At 40.7% G+C, this 23,624-nt stretch overlaps 1 protein-coding gene across 3 annotated transcripts in view; it reads left to right on the forward strand.

The window, feature by feature from the left end:
• The window catches only part of LOC139756042 (lipopolysaccharide-induced tumor necrosis factor-alpha factor homolog), a 106,016-nt gene that overhangs the window by 55,535 nt on the left and 26,857 nt on the right, over nt 1-23,624 (forward strand). For all 3 annotated transcript variants that reach the window (XM_071675010.1, XM_071675012.1, XM_071675013.1), the window contains exon 3: nt 21,956-22,112. In XM_071675010.1, the coding sequence (XP_071531111.1) occupies nt 21,956-22,112 (157 nt within the window). The remainder of the gene's footprint in view (nt 1-21,955; nt 22,113-23,624) is intronic.

Below are 23,624 nucleotides of genomic sequence, written 5' to 3' on the forward strand. Positions count from 1 at the left end.
CCATCCAAACCTGCCACCTTGCCGGCTTTCATCTTTTGCAAAACTTTCACTACCTCTTCTCTGTTCACCAAACCATTCTCCCTGACCGTCTCACTTCGCACACCACCCCGACCAAAATACCTGTATTTACCACTCTATTATCACACACATTCAACGAACCTTCAAAATACTCACTCCATCTCCTCAGTTCATCACTACTTGTTATAACCTCCCCATTAACCCCCTTCATTGATCTTCCCATTTATTCTCTTGTCTTATGCACTTTATTTACCTCCTTTCAAAAATTCTTTTTATTTCCCCAGAATTTAATGATACTCTCTCACCCCATCTCTCATTTGCCCCCTTTTTCACCTCTTGCACCTTTCTCTTGACCTCTTGCCACTTTCTTTTATACATCTCCCAGTCATTTGCACTACTTCCCTGCAAAAATCGTCCAAATGCCTCTCTCGTCTCTTTCACTAACTGTGTTACCTCTTCATCCCACCATTCACTACCCTTTCTAAAAATCTGCTCACCTCCCACCTTTCTCATGCCATATGCATCTTTTGTGCAGGCCATCACTTAATACACCCCATTCCTCCCCTACTCCCCATAAGTCATTTGCTCTCACCTTTTGCCATTCTGCACTCAATCTCTCCTGGTACTTCCTCACACAAGTGTCCTTTCCATGCTCACTTGCTGTCACCACTCTCTTCTCCCTAACATTCTCTCCTTTTCTAAAAACCTCGACAAATCTTTACCTTCACCTCCATAAGATAGTGATCAGACTTACCTCCAGCTGCCCGTCTCAGCACATTAACATCCAAAAGTCTCTCTTTTACTCGCCTATCAATTAACACCCTTAATCCAATAACACCCTCTGGCCATCTCTCATGCTTACATATGTATACTCATGTATTTCTCTCTTTTTAAACCAGGTATTCCCAATCACCAATCCTTTTTCAGCATGCAAATCTACAAGCTCTTCACCATACTTAATTCCAAAAGTATGCAATTGCCCTGCCTTACCAGTACGTCCCTTTCACTCAGCCTTGTCTCTTGACCCATGGCAGCCAGTGCAGCAGGAGTTTCTTCTTTCCCATTATTCATTGTCTGAAAGAAATGAAAAAATGATAACCGATACAATCTTTTCTTCTTGCCCATACCTGATCTCCACCCCCTTTGTCAGCAAGTTATTTTTAGGAAACAGATGAAGAAAGGCCACATCCGCTCCCATCCAGACATGATCTGTCACGTGTAATTCACCAAAAACACAGCTCCCTTACCACATATAGGCCCCACAGACCATTTCATGTTTTATGCCGTAAGTTTCACATGCGCTGGTTCAGTCCATTGTCAGCACCTTGACCCCAGTGTACCACATTATTCCAATTCACTCTATTCTGTTTATGCCTTTCACTCCTGCATGGTCAGGTCCTGATTTCTCAAATTTATTTTCGCTCCATCCTTCCATCTCCAATTTGGTCTTCATGTGCTCACTTCATGCCCTAGGTGTCTCTTCCATCATAGAAAGGAATTCAAACAGCAACAGACCACAGGGTCCCTTTGAGGCTGTTTGTGATAGTGGAAGATCTCAGAAGCTTGCAGATTAGTGTCATAGAAATAAGGAAATAAGCAGATAATGTTAAGAGAATAACTTGCAAATTGTTACTGTGGCTTAAAGAAACACAAATAATGTGAGTCGTGGATTTGAGGCAAAATATTTATCAATTGTTTTCTTAAACATATCTAAAGTTGTTTCAACCACTCTAATTAGCAAATTGTTCCATACGGTAACAAGCCTATTGGAAATAAATTACTTCACCTCACTCAAAGTAAAACATGTTCCATAAGTCTTTTTTTAAGGTTGTGTGACCAAAACTGAACACTGTTTAAGATGGGGATGAACTAAAGGCCATATCTTCAGTCCACAAATTTTGTTCCCCTGTCATTTTCCTCATTTACCTTTTGCAGTTCAGCAGAATTCATACTGTAGCTTGCCTTTTTGTTTTTCCTTCCAGTATGTAAAATTTGGTATTTATTGATATTGAAATTCATTTGCTGCCTATGACCACAGTCCATCATTTTGTCTATGTAAGTTTGAAGCTGCTGGTGTTCAAGTTCATTTGTAGATTTGTTTCCCAGCTTTGTATCATTAGCAGATTTTGATGTCTTGCAATGCAACTCATTATCAATACCATTGACATTCGTAACAAAGAGAACCTGTCTGAAGACTGATCTTTGTGGCACTTCATTTGTTATCTCAAACCTTTCTGAGGCTTTACCATTAATCACAACTTTTTGGGTATGGCCAGTCAACCAGTTTCCTATCCACTGAACTACAGCCCCTTCATTGCTGTGCGATTTCATTTTGATTGTACCTTTCATGCAGTACCACAACGAATGCTTTTTGAAAATATAGATAGATGATATCAGCTGCTTTACTTTTGTCATACATGTTGATTATATCAAAAGAAATCAAGCAGATTTATCAGATGAGTGATTTCATCAAAGACCATGCTGAGAATCGTTTGATTAGTGTTGGTCTGAAAATAGTTTACAATTCTGTCTCACATGTTTGTCTCCATAAGTTTTGTAAATACAGACATTAAGCCAAGTGAATGAAAATTTCTGGGCATTGACTTATAACCCGTTTTGAATATTAGTGTTACATTAGCAAACTTCCATTCATTTAGAATTTTTTTTTTTGTAGCAAGTGACTTACTGAAAAGGCAGTCAAGGGTATAACTATCCCATTTTTTGCCTTTTTCATTGACCATAGATTAGACTTATCAGGGCCAGCTATTTTATTTATTTTTATTCCTTTTATTACTGAAAGGTATAAGTTTGTTGAGTATTCCTGGTAAATTATATGGGAGGGTATTGATTGAGAGGGTGAAGGCATGTACAGAGGGTGAAGGCATGTACAGAAGGCATGGGGAAGAGCAGTGTGGTTTCAGAAGTGGTAGAGGATGTGTGGATCAGGTGTTTGCTTTGAAGAATGTATGTGAGAATTACTTAGAAAAGCAAATGGATTTGTATGTAGCATTTATGGATCTGGAGAAGGCATATGATAGAGTTGATAGAGATGCTCTGTGGAAGGTACTAAGAATATATGGTGTGGGAGGCAAGTTGTTAGAAGCAGTGAAAAGTTTTTATCGAGGATGTAAGGCATTTGTACATGTAGGAAGAGAGGAAAGTGATTGGTTCTTAGTGAATGTAGGTTTGCGGTAGGGGTGTGTGATATCTCCATGGTTGTTTAATTTGTTTATGGATGGGGTTGTTAGGGAGGTGAATGCAAGAGTTTTGGAAAGAGGGGCAAGTATGAAATCTGTTGGGGATGAGAGAGCTTGGGAAGTGAGTCAGTTGTTGTTCGCTGATGGTACAGCGCTGGTGGCTGATTCATGTGAGAAACTGCAGAAGCAGGTGACTGAGTTTCGTAAAGTGTGTGAAAGAAGAAAGTTAAGAGTAAATGTGAATAAGAGCAAGGTTATTAGGTACAGTAGGGTTGAGGGTCAAGTCAATTGGGAGGTAAGTTTGAATGGAGAAAAACTGGAGGAAGTAAAGTGTTTTAGATATCTGGGAGTGGATCTGGCAGTGGATGAAACCATGGAAGCGGAAGTGGATCATAGGGTGGGGGAGGGGGCGAAAATCCTGGGAGCCTTGAAGAATGTGTGGAAGTCGAGAACATTATCTTGGAAAGCAAAAATGGGTATGTTTGAAGGAATAGTGGTTCCAACAATGTTGTATGGTTGCGAGGCGTGGGCTATGGATAGAGTTGTGCGGAGGAGGATGGATGTGCTGGAAATGAGATGTTTGAGGACAATGTGTGGTGTGAGGTGGTTTGATCGAGTAAGTAACGTAAGGGTAAGAGAGATGTGTGGAAATAAAAAGAGTGTGGTTGAGAGAGCAGAAGAGGGTGTTTTGAAATGGTTTGGGCACATGGAGGGAATGAGTGAGGAAAGATTGACCAAGAGGATATATGTGTCGGAGGTGGAGGGAACGAGGAGAAGAGGGAGACCAAATTGGAGGAGGAAAGATGGAGTGGAAAAGATTTTGTATGATCGGGGCCTGAACATGCAGGAGGGTGAAAGGAGGGCAAGGAATAGAGTGAATTGGATCGATGTGGTATACCGGGGTTGACGTGCTGTCAGTGGATTGAATCAGGGCATGTGAAGCGTCTGGGGTAAACCATGGAAAGCTGTGTAGGTATGTATATTTGCGTGTGTGGACGTATGTATATACATGTGTATGGGGGTGGGTTGGGCCATTTCTTTCGTCTGTTTCCTTGCGCTACCTCGCAAACGTGGGAGACAGCGACAAAGCAAAAAAAAGAAGAAAAAAAAAAAAAAAAAAAAAATATATATATATATATATATATATATATATATATATATATATATATATATATATATATATATATATATCTTCCTACACGTACACATGCCTTACATCCTCGATAAAAACTTTTCACTGCTTCTAACAACTTGCCTCCCACACCATATATTCTTAATACCTTCCACAGAGCATCTCTATCAACTCTATCATATGCCTTCTCCAGATCCATAAATGCTACATACAAATCCATTTGCTTTTCTAAGTATTTCTCACATACATTCTTCAAAGCAAACACCTGATCCACACATCCTCTACCACTTCTGAAACCACACTGCTCTTCCCCAATCTGATGCTCTGTACATGCCTTCACCCTCTCAATCAATACCCTCCCATATAATTTACCAGGAATACTCAACAAACTTATACCTCTGTAATTTGAGCACTCACTCTTATCCCCTTTGCCTTTGTACAATGGCACTATGCACGCATTCCGCCAATCCTCAGGCACCTCACCATGAGTCATGCATACATTAAATAACCTTACCAACCAGTCAACAATACAGTCACCCCCTTTTTTAATAAATTCCACTGCAATACCATCCAAACCTGCTGCCTTGCCGGCTTTCATCTTCCGCAAAGCTTTCACTACCTCTTCTCTGTTTACCAAATCATTTTCCCTAACCCTCTCACTTTGCACACCACCTCGACCAAAACACCCTATATCTGCCACTCTATCATCAAACACATTCAACAAACCTTCAAAATACTCACTCCATCTCCTTCTCACATCACCACTACTTGTTATCACCTCCCCATTTGCGCCCTTCACTGAAGTTCCCATTTGCTCCCTTGTCTTACGCACTTTATTTACCTCCTTCCAGAACATCTTTTTATTCTCCCTAAAATTTAATGATACTCTCTCACCCCAACTCTCATTTGCCCTTTTTTTCACCTCTTACACCTTTCTCTTGACCTCCTGTCTCTTTCTTTTATACATCTCCCACTCAATTGCATTTTTTCCCTGCAAAAATCGTCCAAATGCCTCTCTCTTCTCTTTCACTAATACTCTTACTTCTTCATCCCACCACTCACTACCCTTTCTAATCAACCCACCTCCCACTCTTCTCATGCCACAAGCATCTTTTGCGCAATCCATCACTGATTCCCTAAATACATCCCATTCCTCCCCCACTCCCCTTACTTCCATGAGAAGAAAGATCATGAGAGGCAAGTGTTTTGGGAGCAGCTGAATGAGTGTGTTAGTGGTTTTGATGCACGAGACCGGGTTATAGTGATGGGTGATTTGAATGCAAAGGTGAGTAATGTGGCAGTTGAGGGAATAATTGGTGTACATGGGGTGTTCAGTGTTGTAAATGGAAATGGTGAAGAGCTTGTAGATTTATGTACTGAAAAAGGACTGATGATTGGAATACCTGGTTTAAAAAGCGAGATATACATAAATATACTTAAGTAAGAAGGAGAGATGGCCAGAGAGCGTTATTGGATTACGTGTTAATTGACAGGTGTGCGAAAGAGAGACTTTTGGATGTTAATGTGCTGAGAGGTCAACTGGAGGGATGTCTGATCATTATCTTGTGGAGGCTAAGGTGAAGATTTGTATGGGTTTTCAGAAAAGAAGAGTGAATGTTGGGGTGAAGAGGGTGGTGAGAGTAAGTGAGCTTGGGAAGGAGACCTGTGTGAGGAAGTACCAGGAGAGACTGAGTACAGAATGGAAAAAGGTGAGTGAATATATATATATATATATATATATATATATATATATATATATATATATATATATATTGGGGAAGAGTAGTGTGGTTTCAGAAGTGGTAGAGGATGTGTGGATCAGGTGTTTGCTCTGAAGAATGTATGTGAGAAATACTTAGAAAAGCAAATGGATTTGTATGTAGCATTTATGGATCTGGAGAAGGCATATGATAGAGTTGATAGAGATGCTCTGTGGAAGGTATTAAGAATATATGGTGTGGGAGGCAAGTTGTTAGAAGCAGTGAAAAGTTTTTATCGAGGATGTAAGGCATGTGTACGTGTAGGAAGAGAGGAAAGTGATTGGTTCTCAGTGAATGTAGGTTTGCGGCAGGGGTGTGTGATGTCTCCATGGTTGTTTAATTTGTTTATGGATGGGGTTGTTAGGGAGGTAAATGCAAGAGTTTTGGAAAGAGGGGCAAGTTTGAAGTCTGTTGGGGATGAGAGAGCTTGGGAGGTGAGTCAGTTGTTGTTCGCTGATGATGCAGCGCTGGTGGCTGATTCATGTGAGAAACTGCAGAAGCTGGTGACTGAGTTTGGTAAAGTGTGTGGAAGAAGAAAGTTAAGAGTAAATGTGAATAAGAGCGAGGTTATTAGGTACAATAGGGTTGAGGGTCAAGTCAATTGGGAGGTGAGTTTGAATGGAGAAAAACTGGAGGAAGTGAAGTGTTTTAGATATCTGGGAGTGGATCTGGCAGCGGATGGAACCATGGAAGCGGAAGTGGATCATAGGGTGGGGGAGGGGGCGAAAATTCTGGGGGCGAGAACATTATCTCGGAAAGCAAAAATGGGTATGTTTGAAGGAATAGTGGTTCCAACAATGTTGTATGGTTGCGAGGCGTGGGCTATGGATAGTGTTGTGCGCAGGAGGATGGATGTGCTGGAAATGAGATGTTTGAGGACAATGTGTGGTGTGAGGTGGTTTGATCGAGTAAGTAACGTAAGGGTAAGAGAGATGTGTGGAAATAAAAAGAGCGTGGTTGAGAGAGCAGAAGAGGGTGTTTTGAAGTGGTTTGGGCACATGGAGAGAATGAGTGAGGAAAGATTGACCAAGAGGATATATGTGTCGGAGGTGGAGGGAACGAGGAGAAGAGGGAGACCAAATTGGAGGTGGAAAGATGGAGTGAAAAAGATTTTGTGTGATCGGGGCCTGAACATGCAGGAGGGTGAAAGGAGGGCAAGGAATAGAGTGAATTGGAGCGATGTGGTATACCGGGGTTGACGTGCTGTCAGTGGATTGAATCAAGGCATGTGAAGCGTCTGGGGTAGACCATGGAAAGCTGTGTAGGTATGTATATTTGCGTGTGTGGACGTAGTTATATACATGTGTATGGGGGGGGTTGGGCCATTTCTTTCGTCTGTTTCCTTGCGCTACCTCGCAAACGCGGGAGACAGCAACAAAGTATAATGATAATGATGATATATATATATATATATATATATATATATGGGGTGGCGCGGGGAAACAGACGAAAGAATGGATTTGGCAGTGGATGGAGCCATGGAAGCGGAAGTGAATCATAGTGTGGGGGAGGGTGCGAAAATTCTGGGAGCGTTGAAGAATGTGTGGAAGTCGAAAACATTATCTCTGAAAGCAAAAATGGGTATGTTTGAAGGAATAGTGGTTCCAACAATGTTATACGGTTGCGAGGCGTGGGCTGTGGATAGAGTTGTGCGGAGAAGGGCGGATGTGCTGGAAATGAGATGTTTGAGGACAATATGTGGTGTGAGGTGGTTTGATCAAATTAGTAATAATAGGGTAAGAGAGATGTGTGGTAATAAAAAGAGTGTGGTTGAGAGAGCAGAAGAGGGTGTTTTGAAATGGTTTGGTCACATGGAGAGAATGAGTGAGGAAACATTGACCAAGAGATATATGTGTCAGAGGTGGAGGGAACGATGAGAAGTGGGAGACCAAACTGGAGGTGGAAAGATGGAGTGAAAAAGATTTTGAGTGATCGGGGCCTGAACATGCAGGAGGGTGAAATGTGTGCAAGGAATAGAGTGAATTGGAACGATGTGGTATACCGGGGCTGACGTGCTGTCAGTGGATTGAACCAGGGAATGTGAAGCATCTGGGGTAAACCATGGAAAGTTGTGTGGGGCCTGGATGTGGAAAGGGAGCTGTGGTTTCGGTGCATTATTACATGACAGCTAGAGACTGAGTGTGAACGAATGGGGCCTCTGTTGTCTTTTCCTAGCGCTACCTCGCATACATGAGGGGGGAGGGAGATGTTATTTCATGTGTGGCGGGGTGGCAATGGGAATGAATAAAGGCAGACAGTATGAATTATGTACATGTGCATATATGTATATGTCTGTGTGTATATATATTTATACGTTGAGATGTATAGGTATGTATATTTGCGTGTGTGGACGTGTATGTATACACATGTATATGTGGGCGGGTTGGGCTATTCTTTCGTCTGTTTCCTTGTGCTGCCTCAACGCTGGAGACAGCGACAAAGCAAAATAAAAAAGATAAAAAATAATATATATATTATATATTATCTGGGAAAGCAAAAATGGGTATGTTTGAAGGAATAGTGGTTCCAACAATGTTGCATGGTTGCGAGGCGTGGACTATGGATAGAGTTGTGCGCAGGAGGATGGATGTGCTGGAAATGAGATGTTTGAGGACAGTGTGTGGTGTGAGGTGGTTTGATCGAGTAAGTAACGTAAGGGTCAGAGAGATGTGTGGAAATAAAAAGAGCGTGGTTGAGAGAGCAGAAGAGGGTGTTTTGAAATGGTTTGGTCACATGGAGAGAATGAGTGAGGAAAGATTGACCAAGAGGATATATGTGTCGGAGGTGGAGGGAACGAGGAGAAGAGGGAGACCAAATTGGAGGTGGAAAGATGGAGTGAAAAAGATTTTGTGTGATTGGGGCCTGAACATGCAAGAGGGTGAAAGGAGGGCAAGCAATAGAGTGAATTGGAGTGATGTGGTATACCGGGGTTGATGTGCTGTCAGTGGATTGAATCAAGGCATGTGAAGCGTTTGGGGTAAACCATGGAAAGCTGTGTAGGTATGTATATTTGCATGTGTGGACGTATGTATATACATGTGTATGGGGGTGGATTGGGCCATTTCTTTCGTCTGTTTCCTTGCGCTACCTCGCAAACGCGGGAGACAGCGACAAAGCAAAAAAAAAAAAATATTATATATATATATATATATATATATATATATATATATATATATATATATATATATATATATATTATCTCGGAAAGCAAAAATGGGTATGTTTGAAGGAATAGTGGTTCCAACAATGTTGTATGGTTGTATGGTTGGAAGTACCAGGAGAGACTGAGTACAGAATGGAAAAAGGTGTGAACAATGGAAGTAAGGGGAGTGGGGGAGGAATGGGATGTATTTAGGGAATCAGTGATGGATTGCGCAAAAGATGCTTGTGGCATGAGAAGAGTGGGAGGTGGGTTGATTAGAAAGGGTAGTGAGTGGTGGGATGAAGAAGTAAGAGTATTAGTGAAAGAGAAGAGAGAGGCATTTGGACGATTTTTGCAGGGAAAAAATGCAGTTGAGTGGGAGACGTATAAAAGAAAGAGACAGGAGGTCAAGAGAAAGGTGCAAGAGGTGAAAAAAAGGGCAAATGAGAGTTGGGGTGAGAGAGTATCATTAAATTTTAGGGAGAATAAAAAGATGTTCTGGAAGGAGGTAAATAAAGTGCGTAAGACAAGGGAGCAAATGGGAACTTCAGTGAAGGGCGCAAATGGGGAGGTGATAACAAGTAGTGGTGATGTGAGAAGGAGATGGAGTGAGTATTTTGAAGGTTTGTTGAATGTGTTTGATGATAGAGTGGCAGATATAGGGTGTTTTGGTCGAGGTGGTGTGCAAAGTGAGAGGGTTAGGGAAAATGATTTGGTAAACAGAGAAGAGGTAGTGAAAGCTTTGCGGAAGATGAAAGCCGGCAAGGCAGCAGGTTTGGATGGTATTGCAGTGGAATTTATTAAAAAAGGGGGTGACTGTATTGTTGACTGGTTGGTAAGGTTATTTAATGTATGTATGACTCACGGTGAGGTTCCTGAGGATTGGCGGAATGCGTGCATAGTGCCATTGTACAAAGGCAAAGGGGATAAGAGTGAGTGCTCAAATTACAGAGGTATAAGTTTGTTGAGTATTCCTGGTAAATTATATGGGAGGGTATTGATTGAGAGGGTGAAGGCATGTACAGAGCATCAGATTGGGGAAGAGCAGTGTGGTTTCAGAAGTGGTAGAGGATGTGTGGATCAGGTGTTTGCTTTGAAGAATGTATGTGAGAAATACTTAGAAAAGCGAATGGATTTGTGTGTAGCATTTATGGATCTGGAGAAGGCATATGATAGAGTTGATAGAGATGCTCTGTGGAAGGTATTAAGAATATATGGTGTGGGAGGCAAGTTGTTAGAAGCAGTGAAAAGTTTTTATCGAGGATGTAAGGCATGTGTACGTGTAGGAGGAGAGGAAAGTGATTGGTTCTCAGTGAATGTAGGTTTTTGGCAGGGGTGTGTGATGTCTCCATGGTTGTTTAATTTGTTTATGGATGGGGTTGTTAGGGAGGTAAATGCAAGAGTTTTGGAAAGAGGGGCAAGTATGAAGTCTGTTGGGGATGAGAGAGCTTGGGAAGTGAGTCAGTTGTTGTTCGCTGATGACACAGCGCTGGTGGCTGATTCATGTGTGAAACTGCAGAAGCTGGTGACTGAGTTTGGTAAAGTGTGTGGAAGAAGAAAGTTAAGAGTAAATGTGAATAAGAGCAAGGTTATTAGGTACAGTAGGGTTGAGGGTCAAGTCAATTGGGAGGTGAGTTTGAATGGAGAAAAACTGGAGGAAGTGAAGTGTTTTAGATATCTGGGAGTGGATCTGGCAGCGGATGGAACCATGGAAGCGGAAGTGGATCATAGGGTGGGGGAGGGGGCGAAAATTCTGGGGGCCTTGAAGAATGTGTGGAAGTCGAGAACATTATCTCGGAAAGCAAAAATGGGTATGTTTGAAGGAATAGTGGTTCCAACAATGTTGTATGGTTGCGAGGCGTGGGCTATGGATAGAGTTGTGCGCAGGAGGATGGATGTGCTGGAAATGAGATGTTTGAGGACAATGTGTGGTGTGAGGTGGTTTGATCGAGTGAGTAACGTAAGGGTAAGAGAGATGTGTGGAAATAAAAAGAGCGTGGTTGAGAGAGCAGAAGAGGGTGTTTTGAAGTGGTTTGGGCACATGGAGAGGATGAGTGAGGAAAGATTGACCAAGAGGATATATGTGTCGGAGGTGGAGGGAACAAGGAGAAGAGGGAGACCAAATTGGAGGTGGAAAGATGGAGTGAAAAAGATTTTGTGTGATCGGGGCCTGAACATGCAGGAGGGTGAAAGGAGGGCAAGGAATAGAGTGAATTGGAGTGATGTGGTATACCGGGGCTGACGTGCTGTCAGTGGATTGAGTCAAGGCATGTGAAGCGTCTGGGGTAAACCATGGAAAGCTGTGTAGGTATGTATATTTGCGTGTGTGGACGTATGTATATACATGTGTATGGGGGGGGGTTGGGCCATTTCTTTCGTCTGTTTCCTTGCGCTACCTCGCAAACGCGGGAGACAACGACAAAGTATAAAAAAAAAAAAATATATATATATATATATATATATATATATATATATATATATATATATATATAATGTAAGGAGAGTGGGTGAGGAATGGGATGGTGTGTGCAAGAGGTGCATGCAGAGAGAAAGGTGGGAGGTGGGCAGATTAGAAAGGGTTGTGAGTGGTGGGATGAAGAAGTAAAGTTGTTAGTGAAAGAGAAAAGAGAGGCATTTGGATGATTCCTGCGAGGAAGGAGTGCAAATGACTGGGAGATGTATAAGAGAAAGCTGCAGGAGGTTAAGAGGAAGGTGCAAGGATTAAAAAAAAGAGGGTAAATGAGAGTTGGTGTGAGTGAGTATCATAAAACTTTAGAAGAATGAAAGGGTGTTTTGGAAGGAGGTAGATATTGTGCGTAAGAGAAGAGAACAAATGGGAACATGGGGGGGGGTAACAGGTAGTGATGAAGTGAAGAAGAGATGGAGTGAGTATTTTGATTTTTTTTTTGATGTGTTTGATGATAGATTGGCAGATGTAGGACGTTTTTGGTCGGGAGTGTGTGCAAAGTGAGAGAGTCAGGGAGAGTGGTTTAGTGAAGAGAGAAGTGGTGAAAGCTTTGCAGAGATGAAATCCAGCAAGGCATCAGGAGTGGATGGTATTGCTCTCTCTCAACCACAGTCTGTATTACCACACATCTCTCTTACCTTTTCATTACTTAATCAAACCACATCACACCACATATTGTCTTTAAACATTTGATTTCCTACACATCCACCCTCCTCTGCACAACCCTATCAATAGCTCATGCCTTGCAACCATATAGTATTGTTTCAACTACTATTCCTTTAGACATACCCATTTTTGCTCTTTGAGATAATGTTTCCTCTTTCCGCACTCTCTTCTTTGCTCTCAGAACCTTTTCTCCCTCCCCCACCCCATAACTTGCTTCTGCTTTCTTGGTGCCAAGTCCACTTACAGATACCAAAAACACTACTTCCTCCAATTTTTATCCATTTAAACTTACATCCCAGTTAACTTGTCCCTCCACCCTGCTGAACCTAATAACCTTGTTTTCATTCACATTTACTCTCAACTTTCTCCTTTCACACACTTTTCCAAACTGTCACCAACTTCTGCAATTTCTCACTTGAATCAGCCATCAGCACTGTATCTGTATCATCAGCTAACAACTGACTCCTTTCCCAGGTCCTCTCATTCCCAACAGACTACATACTCTTTCCTGTCTCCAAAACTCTTGCATTTACCAACCTAACCACACCATCCCTGAACAAATTAAACTACTGGGAACTTGTAACTCTCCTCTCCTATTATTTGTACACGTGCCTTACACCCTTGATAAGAACTTCATGCTGCTTCTAGCGGCTTACTTCCCACACCAGAAATTCTTAATTAAGGACTTTCCACAAAGCATCCCTATAAATTCCATCATATGCCTTCTCCAGATCCATAAATGCCACATACAAATCCATCTGTTTTTCTAAGTATTTCTCACACATTCTTCAAAGCAGACCCAGGATCCACACATCCTCTACCACTTCTGAAACCAAACAGCTCCTCCCTTGTCTGATGCTCTATACATGCCTTCACCCTCTCATTCAAAACCCTTCCATACAATTTTCCAGGTATACACAACAGACTTATGCCTATGTAGTTTGAATACTCGCCTTTATCCTCTTTGCTTTCATACAGTGCCACTATACATGCATTCCTCATACAGTGTCACTATACATGCATTCCTCCAGTCCTCAGGCATTTCATCATGATCCATTCATACATTGAATATCCTTACCAACCTGATAGCAGCACAGTCACTCCTTTTTTAATGAATTATTCCTGGTAAATTATATGGGAGGGTATTGATTGAGAGGGTGAAGGCATGTACAGAGCATCAGATTGGGGAAGAGTAGTGTGGTTTCAGAAGTGGTAGAGGATGTGTGGATCAGGTGTTTGCTTTGAAGAATGTATGTGAGAAATACTTAGAAAAGCAAATGGATTTGTATGTAGCATTTATGGATCTGGAGAAGGCATATGATAGAGTTGATAGAGATGCTCTGTGGAAGGTATTAAGAATATACGGTGTGGGAGGCAAGTTGTTAGAAGCGGTGAAAAGTTTTTATCGAGGATGTAAGGCATGTGTACGTGTAGGAAGAGAGGAAAGTGATTGGTTCTCAGTGAATGTACGTTTGCGGCAGGGGTGTGTGATGTCTCCATGGTTGTTTAATTTGTTTATGGATGGGGTTGTTAGGGAGGTAAATGCAAGAGTTTTGGAAAGAGGGGCAAGTATGAAGTCTGTTGGGGATGAGAGAGCTTGGGAAGTGAGTCAGTTGTTGTTCGCTGATGATACAGCGCTGGTGGCTGATTCATGTGAGAAACTGCAGAAGCTGGTGACTGAGTTTGGTAAAGTGTGTGGAAGAAGAAAGTTAAGAGTAAATGTGAATAAGAGCAAGGTTATCAGGTACAGTAGGGTTGAGGGTCAAGTCAATTGGGAGGTGAGTTTGAATGGAGAAAAACTGGAGGAAGTGAAGTGTTTTAGATATCTGGGAGTGGATCTGGCAGCGGATGGAACCATGGAAGCGGAAGTGGATCATAGGGTGGGGAAGGGGGCGAAAATTCTGGGGGCCTTGAAGAATGTGTGGAAGTCGAGAACATTATCTCGGAAAGCAAAAATGGGTATGTTTGAAGGAATAGTGGTTCCAACAATGTTGTATGGTTGCGAGGCGTGGGCTATGGATAGAGTTGTGCGCAGGAGGATGGATGTGCTGGAAATGAGATGTTTGAGGACAATGTGTGGTGTGAGGTGGTTTGATCGAGTGAGTAACGTAAGGGTAAGAGAGATGTGTGGAAATAAAAAGAGCGTGGTTGAGAGAGCAGAAGAGGGTGTTTTGAAGTGGTTTGGGCACATGGAGAGAATGAGTGAGGAAAGATTGACCAAGAGGATATATGTGTCGGAGGTGGAGGGAACGAGGAGAAGAGGGAGACCAAATTGGAGGTGGAAAGATGGAGTGAAAAAGATTTTGTGTGATCGGGGCCTGAACATGCAGGAGGGTGAAAGAAGGGCAAGGAATAGAGTGAATTGGAGCGATGTGGTATACCGGGGTTGACGTGCTGTCAGTGGATTGAATCAAGGCATGTGAAGCGTCTGGGGTAAACCATGGAAAGCTGTGTAGGTATGTATATTTGCGTGTGTGGACGTATGTATATACATGTGTATGGGGGGGGGGTTGGGCCATTTCTTTTGTCTGTTTCCTTGCGCTACCTCGCAAACGCGGGAGACAGCGACAAAGTATAAAAAAAAAAAAAAAAAAAAAAAACTGTAGTACCATCCACTCCTGCCGTCTTGCTGGATTTCACGTTCCGCAAGGCTTTCACCTCCTCTTCTCTCTTAACTAAACCATTCTCCATGACTCTCTCACCTCGCATACCACCCTGACCAAAACACTCTACATTTGCCACTCTATCATCAAACATATTTAAGTCCTTCAAAATATTCACTCCATGCTACTTATAATCACTTACCCTGTTGCCTCCTTCACTGATTTCTCCATTTGTTATCTCTTCTTTCACACATTATTTACCTGCTCCCTAAACATTTTTTTACCCTTTCTAAAGTTTAATGATACTCTCTCACCCCTACTCTCATTTGATTCTTTTTCAACCCCTGCACCTTCCTCTTGACCTCCTACCGCTTTCTTTTGTACATCTGCCAATCATTTGCTTTCCTTCCATGCAAGTACCAACCAAGTACCTCTCTTTTCTCTTTCACTATCAACTTTACTTCCTCATCCCACCAATCACTACCCTTGCTAATCTGCTCACCTCCCACATTTCGCATGCCACGTGTATCTCTTGCACTTGCCATCACTGCTTCCCTAAATACCTCTCTTTGCTCACCCACTCCCCTCACTTGATTTTCTTTCACCTTTCGCCATTCTACACTCAATCTCGCATAGTATTTCTTCATACGAGTGTCCTTTCCAATCTCACTTGCTCTCTCTTCTCTTTTCTAACATTGTTTCATCTTTTTCAAAAACCTCTACACAATAATGATCAGACATACATTGTTTCATCTTTTTCAAAAACCTCTACACAATAATGATCAGACATCCCACCAGCTGCTCCTCTCAGCACATTAACATGCAAAAGTCTCTCTTTTACATGCCTGTCAATTAATATTTAATCAGATATTGACCATTGACCTTCTCATACTCACATGTGTATACATGTGTATATCTCTTTTTTTAAATGTATTCAGTTGTCAGTTTTTTTGCAGCATGCTACCCCAAACGTTTTTCACTATTGATGTTCATAACATTGAATACCCCATGAATACTAAATATACCCTCAACTGCCATATTACTTACCTTTGCATTTGAATTACCAGTCACTAATACCCAGTCTCACACACCAAAACTGCTGACACACTCACTCTGCTGTTCCCAAAACATTTTACTCTAATGATCTTTCATGCCCAGATGCATAAGCACCAATGATCACCCATCCACTTTCAGTTTTACCTGCCTCAGTCTAGAATTTACTTCTTTACACTCTATCACACACTCCCACAACTGCTTCAGGAGTAGTGCTTCTCCTTCCTTAACTCTTGTCCTCTCACCAACCCCTGACTTTACTCCTGAGACGTTTCTAAACCATTCTTCCCCTTTATCCTTGACTTTGTTTCACTTGGAGCCAGAACATCCAGGTTTCTTTCCTCAAACATACTACCTATCTTTCCTCTCATTTCTTCTTGTTTACATCCACAGACATTTAGACACCCCACTCTGAGCCTTCAAGGAGGATGAGCACTCTCTGCTTGATTCCTTCTTCTGTTTCCTCTTTTAGAAATTGAAATACAAGAAGGGAAGGGTTTCCAGCCACCCCCCCCCCTCCTTTAGTTTCCTTCTATGACATGTGGGAATACGGAGGTAGAATTCTTTCTCCCCACCTTATATTTATACTTGTCTATATAGTGTTTATGGGATGGCCTTGATTAGGGCATTTAGTTGCCCATGCAATTTCAGCTAACATAGAAAAAGTGTGCAACAGCACTAGACTCCTCACACCCAAACCACTCTATAACAAACCACCAACCCTCAAGTAGAAGTAAAAAGCTTACCCCTGCCTCACACACAGATGCCCCCAGCCCTAACACATATACTAACACTGACAAAACACATACAAACTGAATTAACTCACTACGCACTAAAAAGCGGACCTTCCAACTTAATCTTGAACTCCTTCTCACCAGACATATACCCATCAGAAACCACAAACAAGAGTCACACTACCCATCAGAAACCATAAACGAGTCATACTACCTCTCAGAAACCATAAACAAGAGTCACTCTCTTCCATCTAGGCTATGGAAACTAACCATAAGCTACAGCACTACGAACAGTTTCAACTTATCCCATGACAAACAAGACATTGAGAACTTATTACAGTAAACTTCTGTACATCATGATTCATGTCACCATAAAACCTAAAACAATGTTATTCAGTTTATCCCAAACCAGATCAAAACCATAAACAATGTCACCATTCAATCCTCATATGGATAAGAATTCCAAGCAATAGCACCACTTAGTTTTTGATGATGTTCCTTAACTTTCCCTTCAGCCCTGTTTTAACACTGCCATTAAGAATGTGTTTGTCTAATCTTTTTTTCTGTTTCCCCTTTTAGAAAGTTAAAATACAAGGAGCGGAGGGTTTCTAGCCCCCCGGCTCCCGTCCCCTTTAGTCGCCTTCTACGACATGTGAGGAATGCGTGGGAAGTATTCTTTCTCTCCTGTCCCCAGTGATGTGTTGGAAATGAGATGTTTGAAGACAATATGTGGTGTGAGGTGGTTTGATCGAGTAAGTAATGATAGGGTGAGAGAGATGTGTGGTAGTAAAAAGAGTGTAATTGAGAGAGCAGAAGAGGGTGTTTTAAAATGGTTTGGTCGCATGGAGAGAATGAGTCAGGAAAGATTGACAAAGAGGATATATGTATCAGAGGTGGAGGGAACGAGGAGAAGTGGGAGACCAAATTGGAGGTGGAAAGATGGAGTGGAAAAGATTTTGAGTGATCAGGGCCTGAACATGCAGGAGGGTGAAGGGCGTGCAAGGAATAGAGTGAATTGGAACGATGTGGTATACCGGGGTCGACGTGCTGTCAATGGATTGAACCAGGGCATGTGAAGCGTCTGGGGTAAACCATGGAAATTTCTGTGGGGCCTGGATGTGGAAAGGGTGCTGTGGTTTTGGTGCATTATTACATGACAGCTAGAGACTGAGTGTGAACGAATGGGGCCCTTGTTGTCTTTTCCTAGCGCTGCCTCGCACACATGAGGGGGAGGGGGTTGTTATTTCAATGTGTGGCAAGGTGGCGATGGGAATGAATAAAGGCAGACTATGAATTATGTACGTGTGTATATATGTATATGTCTGTGTGTGTATATATATGTATACGTTGAGATGTATAGGTATGTATATTTGCGTGTGTGGACGTGTATGTATTTACATGTGTATGTGGGTGGGTTGGGCCATTTCTTTCGTCTGTTTCCTTGCTCTACCTTGCTAACATGGGAGACAGCGACAAAGCAAAATGAGTAAATAAATAAATAATATTCTTTTCTCACTGATAGTTGCATTACAAATGTTTTATTTATATATGAATTGCTTAAAAACTCCCACTCCATACAGTATAATTAGTTATGTAAACACAGTTTGTTTTGATTTGTAATGCACAGAATTTCCTATGGATATTAGTGCCAGATTTTCTGTTGTAAGTTATTATACTGAAACTGAAATTCATGCAGCTATTTCTCAAGATTTTCATAACATTGTACAGGACGAACTATTTTTTAATTGACACTGATGCACACTGCATGCTTTTCCATACATCATAGCATTAAACATACATTTCAAAGCTTAACTTTCTGAATAATTTATTGATGCAAATGTTGTGGGTTCACATAGCATTCACCTATCCATGCTTCTGTGTTTAATGTAAGTGAACAACAATGGTGCAGCAGTCCTCCTACGTTCTCCTCTACTTCTTGAGTGTTGACATAAAACTTGTTATTATAGTGGGTTGAGCCCTGTCAATGAATATGAAGTAATTTATTTATTCATTATGATATTCATCAGTGTATTTAAGGGGCACATACAGCAGCATATGTGAGAAAATTTCAGAAATATTCCTCTGGATCATATGTGTAGCATTAAGTCTACAGTAAGATTGGCTTTTTTTTGTGTGTGTTTTCTTCAAACACTTTAAGAATGCATTTGATATTTTTATTGAGGTGATTTTGTACATTTTCATGTAAGGCAATGAATAATTATCTTGTTAATGCAGCAGCTCTTATCATTTTTCTGGCTTTTCCAGTAGTCGGTTTTTATTCTCTCATATCCACAAAATTCATGTAACCAGCACCATGAAGGTCTCAGGGGTGCCATTTAATGAGGAGTCCACAGTACTCAGTTACCCTGCACTCTCTGCACATAGATGCACACACAGCTTCACATCACTTTGTGAACTATGGTCCTGACTGGTGAACACAATTAACCTTGATTGAAACATTGAGGTTAATGAAAGGGGAAAAGAAGAGACTAGGAAAAGTATTTACAAATTTTGGAGGAAATTAAAAACTTGTCTTTTAGAATGTGCCAGGTAGTAGTCATTGTAACAGACATGAGAGGGTAGAGAGTTCCAGAGTTTTGGGGTGTAGGGACCACCCTCTTCTTGCCAATAGCCACACACTGATCATGTGATGCATCAGCTTGCCAAGTATTGTGTAGTCTAGCTAATGGTGGTGACACACAAGCATCCATGTCACGGGAGCAAAAGTCAAAGTAATCCCCATAAAAGAGGGAGAGTGAACCAACATTACAGCATAGGGCAAGCATGTCAAGTTTTGAAGTTAGCATGGGAGAGTTTATAAGTTGTACCACTTTTGATTCAACTATGTCAAGTAATGATGCAAAACTAGAACACCTCAGATATGAGAGCAGTACTTCATACAAGGATAAATCAATCCTTTGTATAAAAGGAACAGCTGTTTGGAGTGGATGTTACAGTAATACCAAGGACGTTTATTGAGTCAAAAGGTGGAATTAATGAAGTGTTGAAGGAAAGAGGAAAGCTGTGTGAAATTTTCACTGGAGAGTTAGTAAAAAAAAAGAAAAAAAAATGGGTCTTGGAGGCATTAACCTGAACCAGATTTCTTATATTACACCAAGATATCCTGTCCAAGTTTAAGTTTACTGAGAGAGTTGTATTGCGACGAGATGCAGATCGAGTGTGAAAAGAAGCAGAAGTGAAGGATGTAGAGGAATGCATTCGGTTATTTGTGGACGGAAGGAGATTGGCAATAAAAAGGAGAAAAAGTGTGGGAGACAAAACAGGACCTTGACGATGAAGGAAGGAAGGGAGAGAGGCTGAGCCACCAACAGCCATGGAGATAGATCGGCCTAAGAGGAAATTAGATATGAGGGAGCAAAGTGAGGGAGGTAAGCCAAAAGAAGGGAGCTTGATGAGACCCTGATGCCACATCCTGTCAAATGCTGTGGATATTTCAAAGGTAACTACATATAATTCCCTAAAATCTCTGTAATGATCAGTTGTTAATAAGATAGTAAAGAATATCATCAGTGTATGTTGCCTTATGGAAGCCATACAGGTGATCAGTGAGTAGATTGTGTGATTCAAGATGTCTTAAGGATATGGGAGTTGAGGAAGGATTCAGACTAGAAATGGTAGATGTCAGAGCAACAGGATAATAGGAGAGTTCGAACAATCACCCTTTTTAGGGGTAGGATGTATCATTGCATGATTCTAAGAAGGAAAAGCTCTGGTTTTTAAAGAGAAGTAGAACAGATGAGCAAGTACAAGTGCAAGTTCAGTGTATTTCAATACATGGAGATGAATGCCATTAGGACCCTAAGCATTGCTTGTGTCCTGAGAGAGAAGCACTTTTTGGACAGTTCAAAAAGAGATTACAGGAAGTGGCATAGGGTTAGTAATAGGAGCATCAGGGGGTAAAGGAATGTTAGTCATCCAATGTAGAGTAAGAGGAGAAGCAGAAACCAAAGAGAGTTGCTTTGTCAATGGGAGAGACAGTTATAGTACCTCAGAACTGAAACTAATGCAATGACCAATGATTTTAGTTGATATAAAGATTTGTATGTATTTTATAGCACTCACTTTGATTTTTTAAGCTTTACCCATTTGTGAGTACAATATTGAAATAACTTTACTCATACATAGTTATTAATAGTTCCACTGTATGATAGATATGTTTTGGTTGAAACCTAAATGAATGTAAATCTGTATAGGTACAAGAATTTCTTGTTGAATACTGAACTTATAGATTTTGAAGCACCCTGTGGTATGTGCAAGGGAACATCTAAGATTAAACCTTCTCTGATATTTAGATATCATTTTTACTTGTTTTTTATTGCAAATGTTACAATTTTTGGTATTTCTAGATAATTGTTGGATGTACATGATGTTAGATTTAGTGAAATGTTTTAGTTCTGGTTATATTTAGAATTATAAGAAAAATATGACTTTTTACTGAGTCATTTGGTACACTTGCATCTTGTCAAAATGTTTATGTTATGGCAATATTTGTAGGGTAATTGCTTTATTGCATCAAAGCAAGTATTGCAGTGCATATCAATCAATGTTTGGTGGCAATTTTGATTTGGCTGAGATAACACATGTTCAGAATCAGAATGGTACAAATACCAACAGGCAAGCTATATTGTTTTATATGACTGGATTACAAGGGCGATTTAAGCAAGCAACTACAGTCTCTCTCTCTCTCTCTCTCTCTCTCTCTCTCTCTCTCTGGATTCTTACATAGGTTGTGTTGACAAGTTTTACTGTATCATCATTTCAGTTCATGGCAAGGATTGTCTGTAATATTTATTTGTCACGTATGGTTTCATTGACCTTGTTGAATTTACTATGTATTTTTTATGAATATTTGATGAAAGGATGAGTTTGTCATCCATTAACTCAGATGATGTGCAAGTTTATTAAAACATAAACAAGTTTGTCATCCATTAACTCAGATGATGTGCAAGTTTATTTAAACATAAACAGTGTATTTGTGTTGAGTCATGTGCAAGTTTATTAAAACATAAACAATGTATTTGTGTTAAGAGTCATTACCCTTACATTCTCTTCTTGTTTTTTATTCACACTGATATAGATGTTGATATTATACGTATGATTTTTACCCATTTATATTACAGTTTCTTATGACAGTTATTGCAAATGTCAATTGTCACCAACAGCTGGTGCTCCAACTGCTGTTGTAACGACGGTGGTTCCTTTGGGCTCTCAGTCAACCCATATGATATGTCCACAATGCCATGCAGAGATCGACACTGCTACCAAGACATCCCCATCTATGGTGGCATGGTTGTCTGGGTTTATCATCTGTATTCTTGGGTAAGTCTGTTAAAGCTATATCTTTAATATAAGCTGTTTAAAATTTTTGGGATGTTAAATAATTTCTACACATTCACTGTATACAAGTATGGAAAGAGCCATTGATATGAAATTTTTAGATATATATTGTATTTGTATTTGTAATGTAAAATGCATCAAAACCAGAGCTGCTTATCTACAACGAGGCCTTAATTGCTGCCATTAATAGTTTTGTAGATACTTCCAGGGGCCATTAAGATATCCATATTAGTTGATAATTTTGCTATTTATTGTACTTGTACATTATTTTTTTGAAGTTGCTGTAAGATATTTTCAAACCAATGTTGATAAGATTACAGATTAGGCAGATAACTTTTGTTTTAAGTTCTTTTAACAATTAACTACTTGCTATTGCTATTGTTTATTGTTCAGAGAAGTAAAAACAAGAGTTATATACCCAGTTAGTGGTCTTAGCAACAACAGTTTGAAAATGCCTTATTGCAACTTCAGATGGTGATGTACAATGAATAGCCAAAATATCATCAAAAGGGATATTTGTTTCCCCTTGGAAGTGTCTACAACACCATTAGGGGGTTCCAGTTTTGGTACATTTTACATGACAGGTCGAGAGTAGATATGAGTGAGGCCAGTTCTGTGTCTATACGTAGTCTTACCTCTTTAATGTGGGAAATAGTGAATGTGTACAAAAAGGAAAATAAACTATAGCTATACATTTTTCAAGATGAATAAGATCAATAATTCCACATGTATTATTGAAAGATTCTGTATGAAGAGGAGGCAAAATTTTTGGCCATGATTTTTGGTAGAAGAGTGACAGATTGATATGGGTCTCTCTTATTTTTATGTATTTTATTATACTTGATCTCTGTTTCCTGCATCAGCGAGGTAGCGCCAGGAAACAGGTCAAGGGTAAAGAAGAGTGGTTTGGAAAAGTCTTGGGAGTAAAGTCAGGGGTTGGTGAGAGGGCAAGAGCTAAGGAGGGAGTTGCACTACTCCAGTAAGTAGGAGATGTGAGAGTGTGTGATAGAGTGTAAGCAGCTTTGATGCATGAGACCAGGTGGTAGTGATGGGTGATGTAAATGTGAAGGTGAGTAATGTGGCAGTTGAGGGTGTAATTGGTGTACATTGGGTATTCAGTGTTGTGAATGGAAATGGTGAAGAGCTTATGGCTTTGTGTGAAGAAAAAAAGATTGGTGATTGGGAATACCTGGTTTTAAAAGAGAGAGATACATAAGTATTATCCCTGGGGATGGGGGATTAAGAATACTTCCCACGTATTCCGTGCGTGTCGTGGAAGGCGACTAAAAGGGGAGGGAGTGGGGGGCTGGAAATCCTCCCCTCGTTTTTTTTTTTTTTTTTTTTTTTTTTTTTTTTTTTTTCCCAAAAGAAGGAACAGAGGGGGCCAGGTGAGGATATTCCAAAAAAGGCCCAGTCCTCTGTTCTTAACGCTACCTCGCTAATGCGGGAAATGGCGAATAGTTTAAAAGAAAGAAAAATACATAAGTATACATA

Source organism: Panulirus ornatus, chromosome 20 (genome assembly GCF_036320965.1).
Source record: "Panulirus ornatus isolate Po-2019 chromosome 20, ASM3632096v1, whole genome shotgun sequence".
In the NCBI taxonomy this organism is placed as follows: Eukaryota; Metazoa; Arthropoda; class Malacostraca; order Decapoda; family Palinuridae; genus Panulirus; species Panulirus ornatus.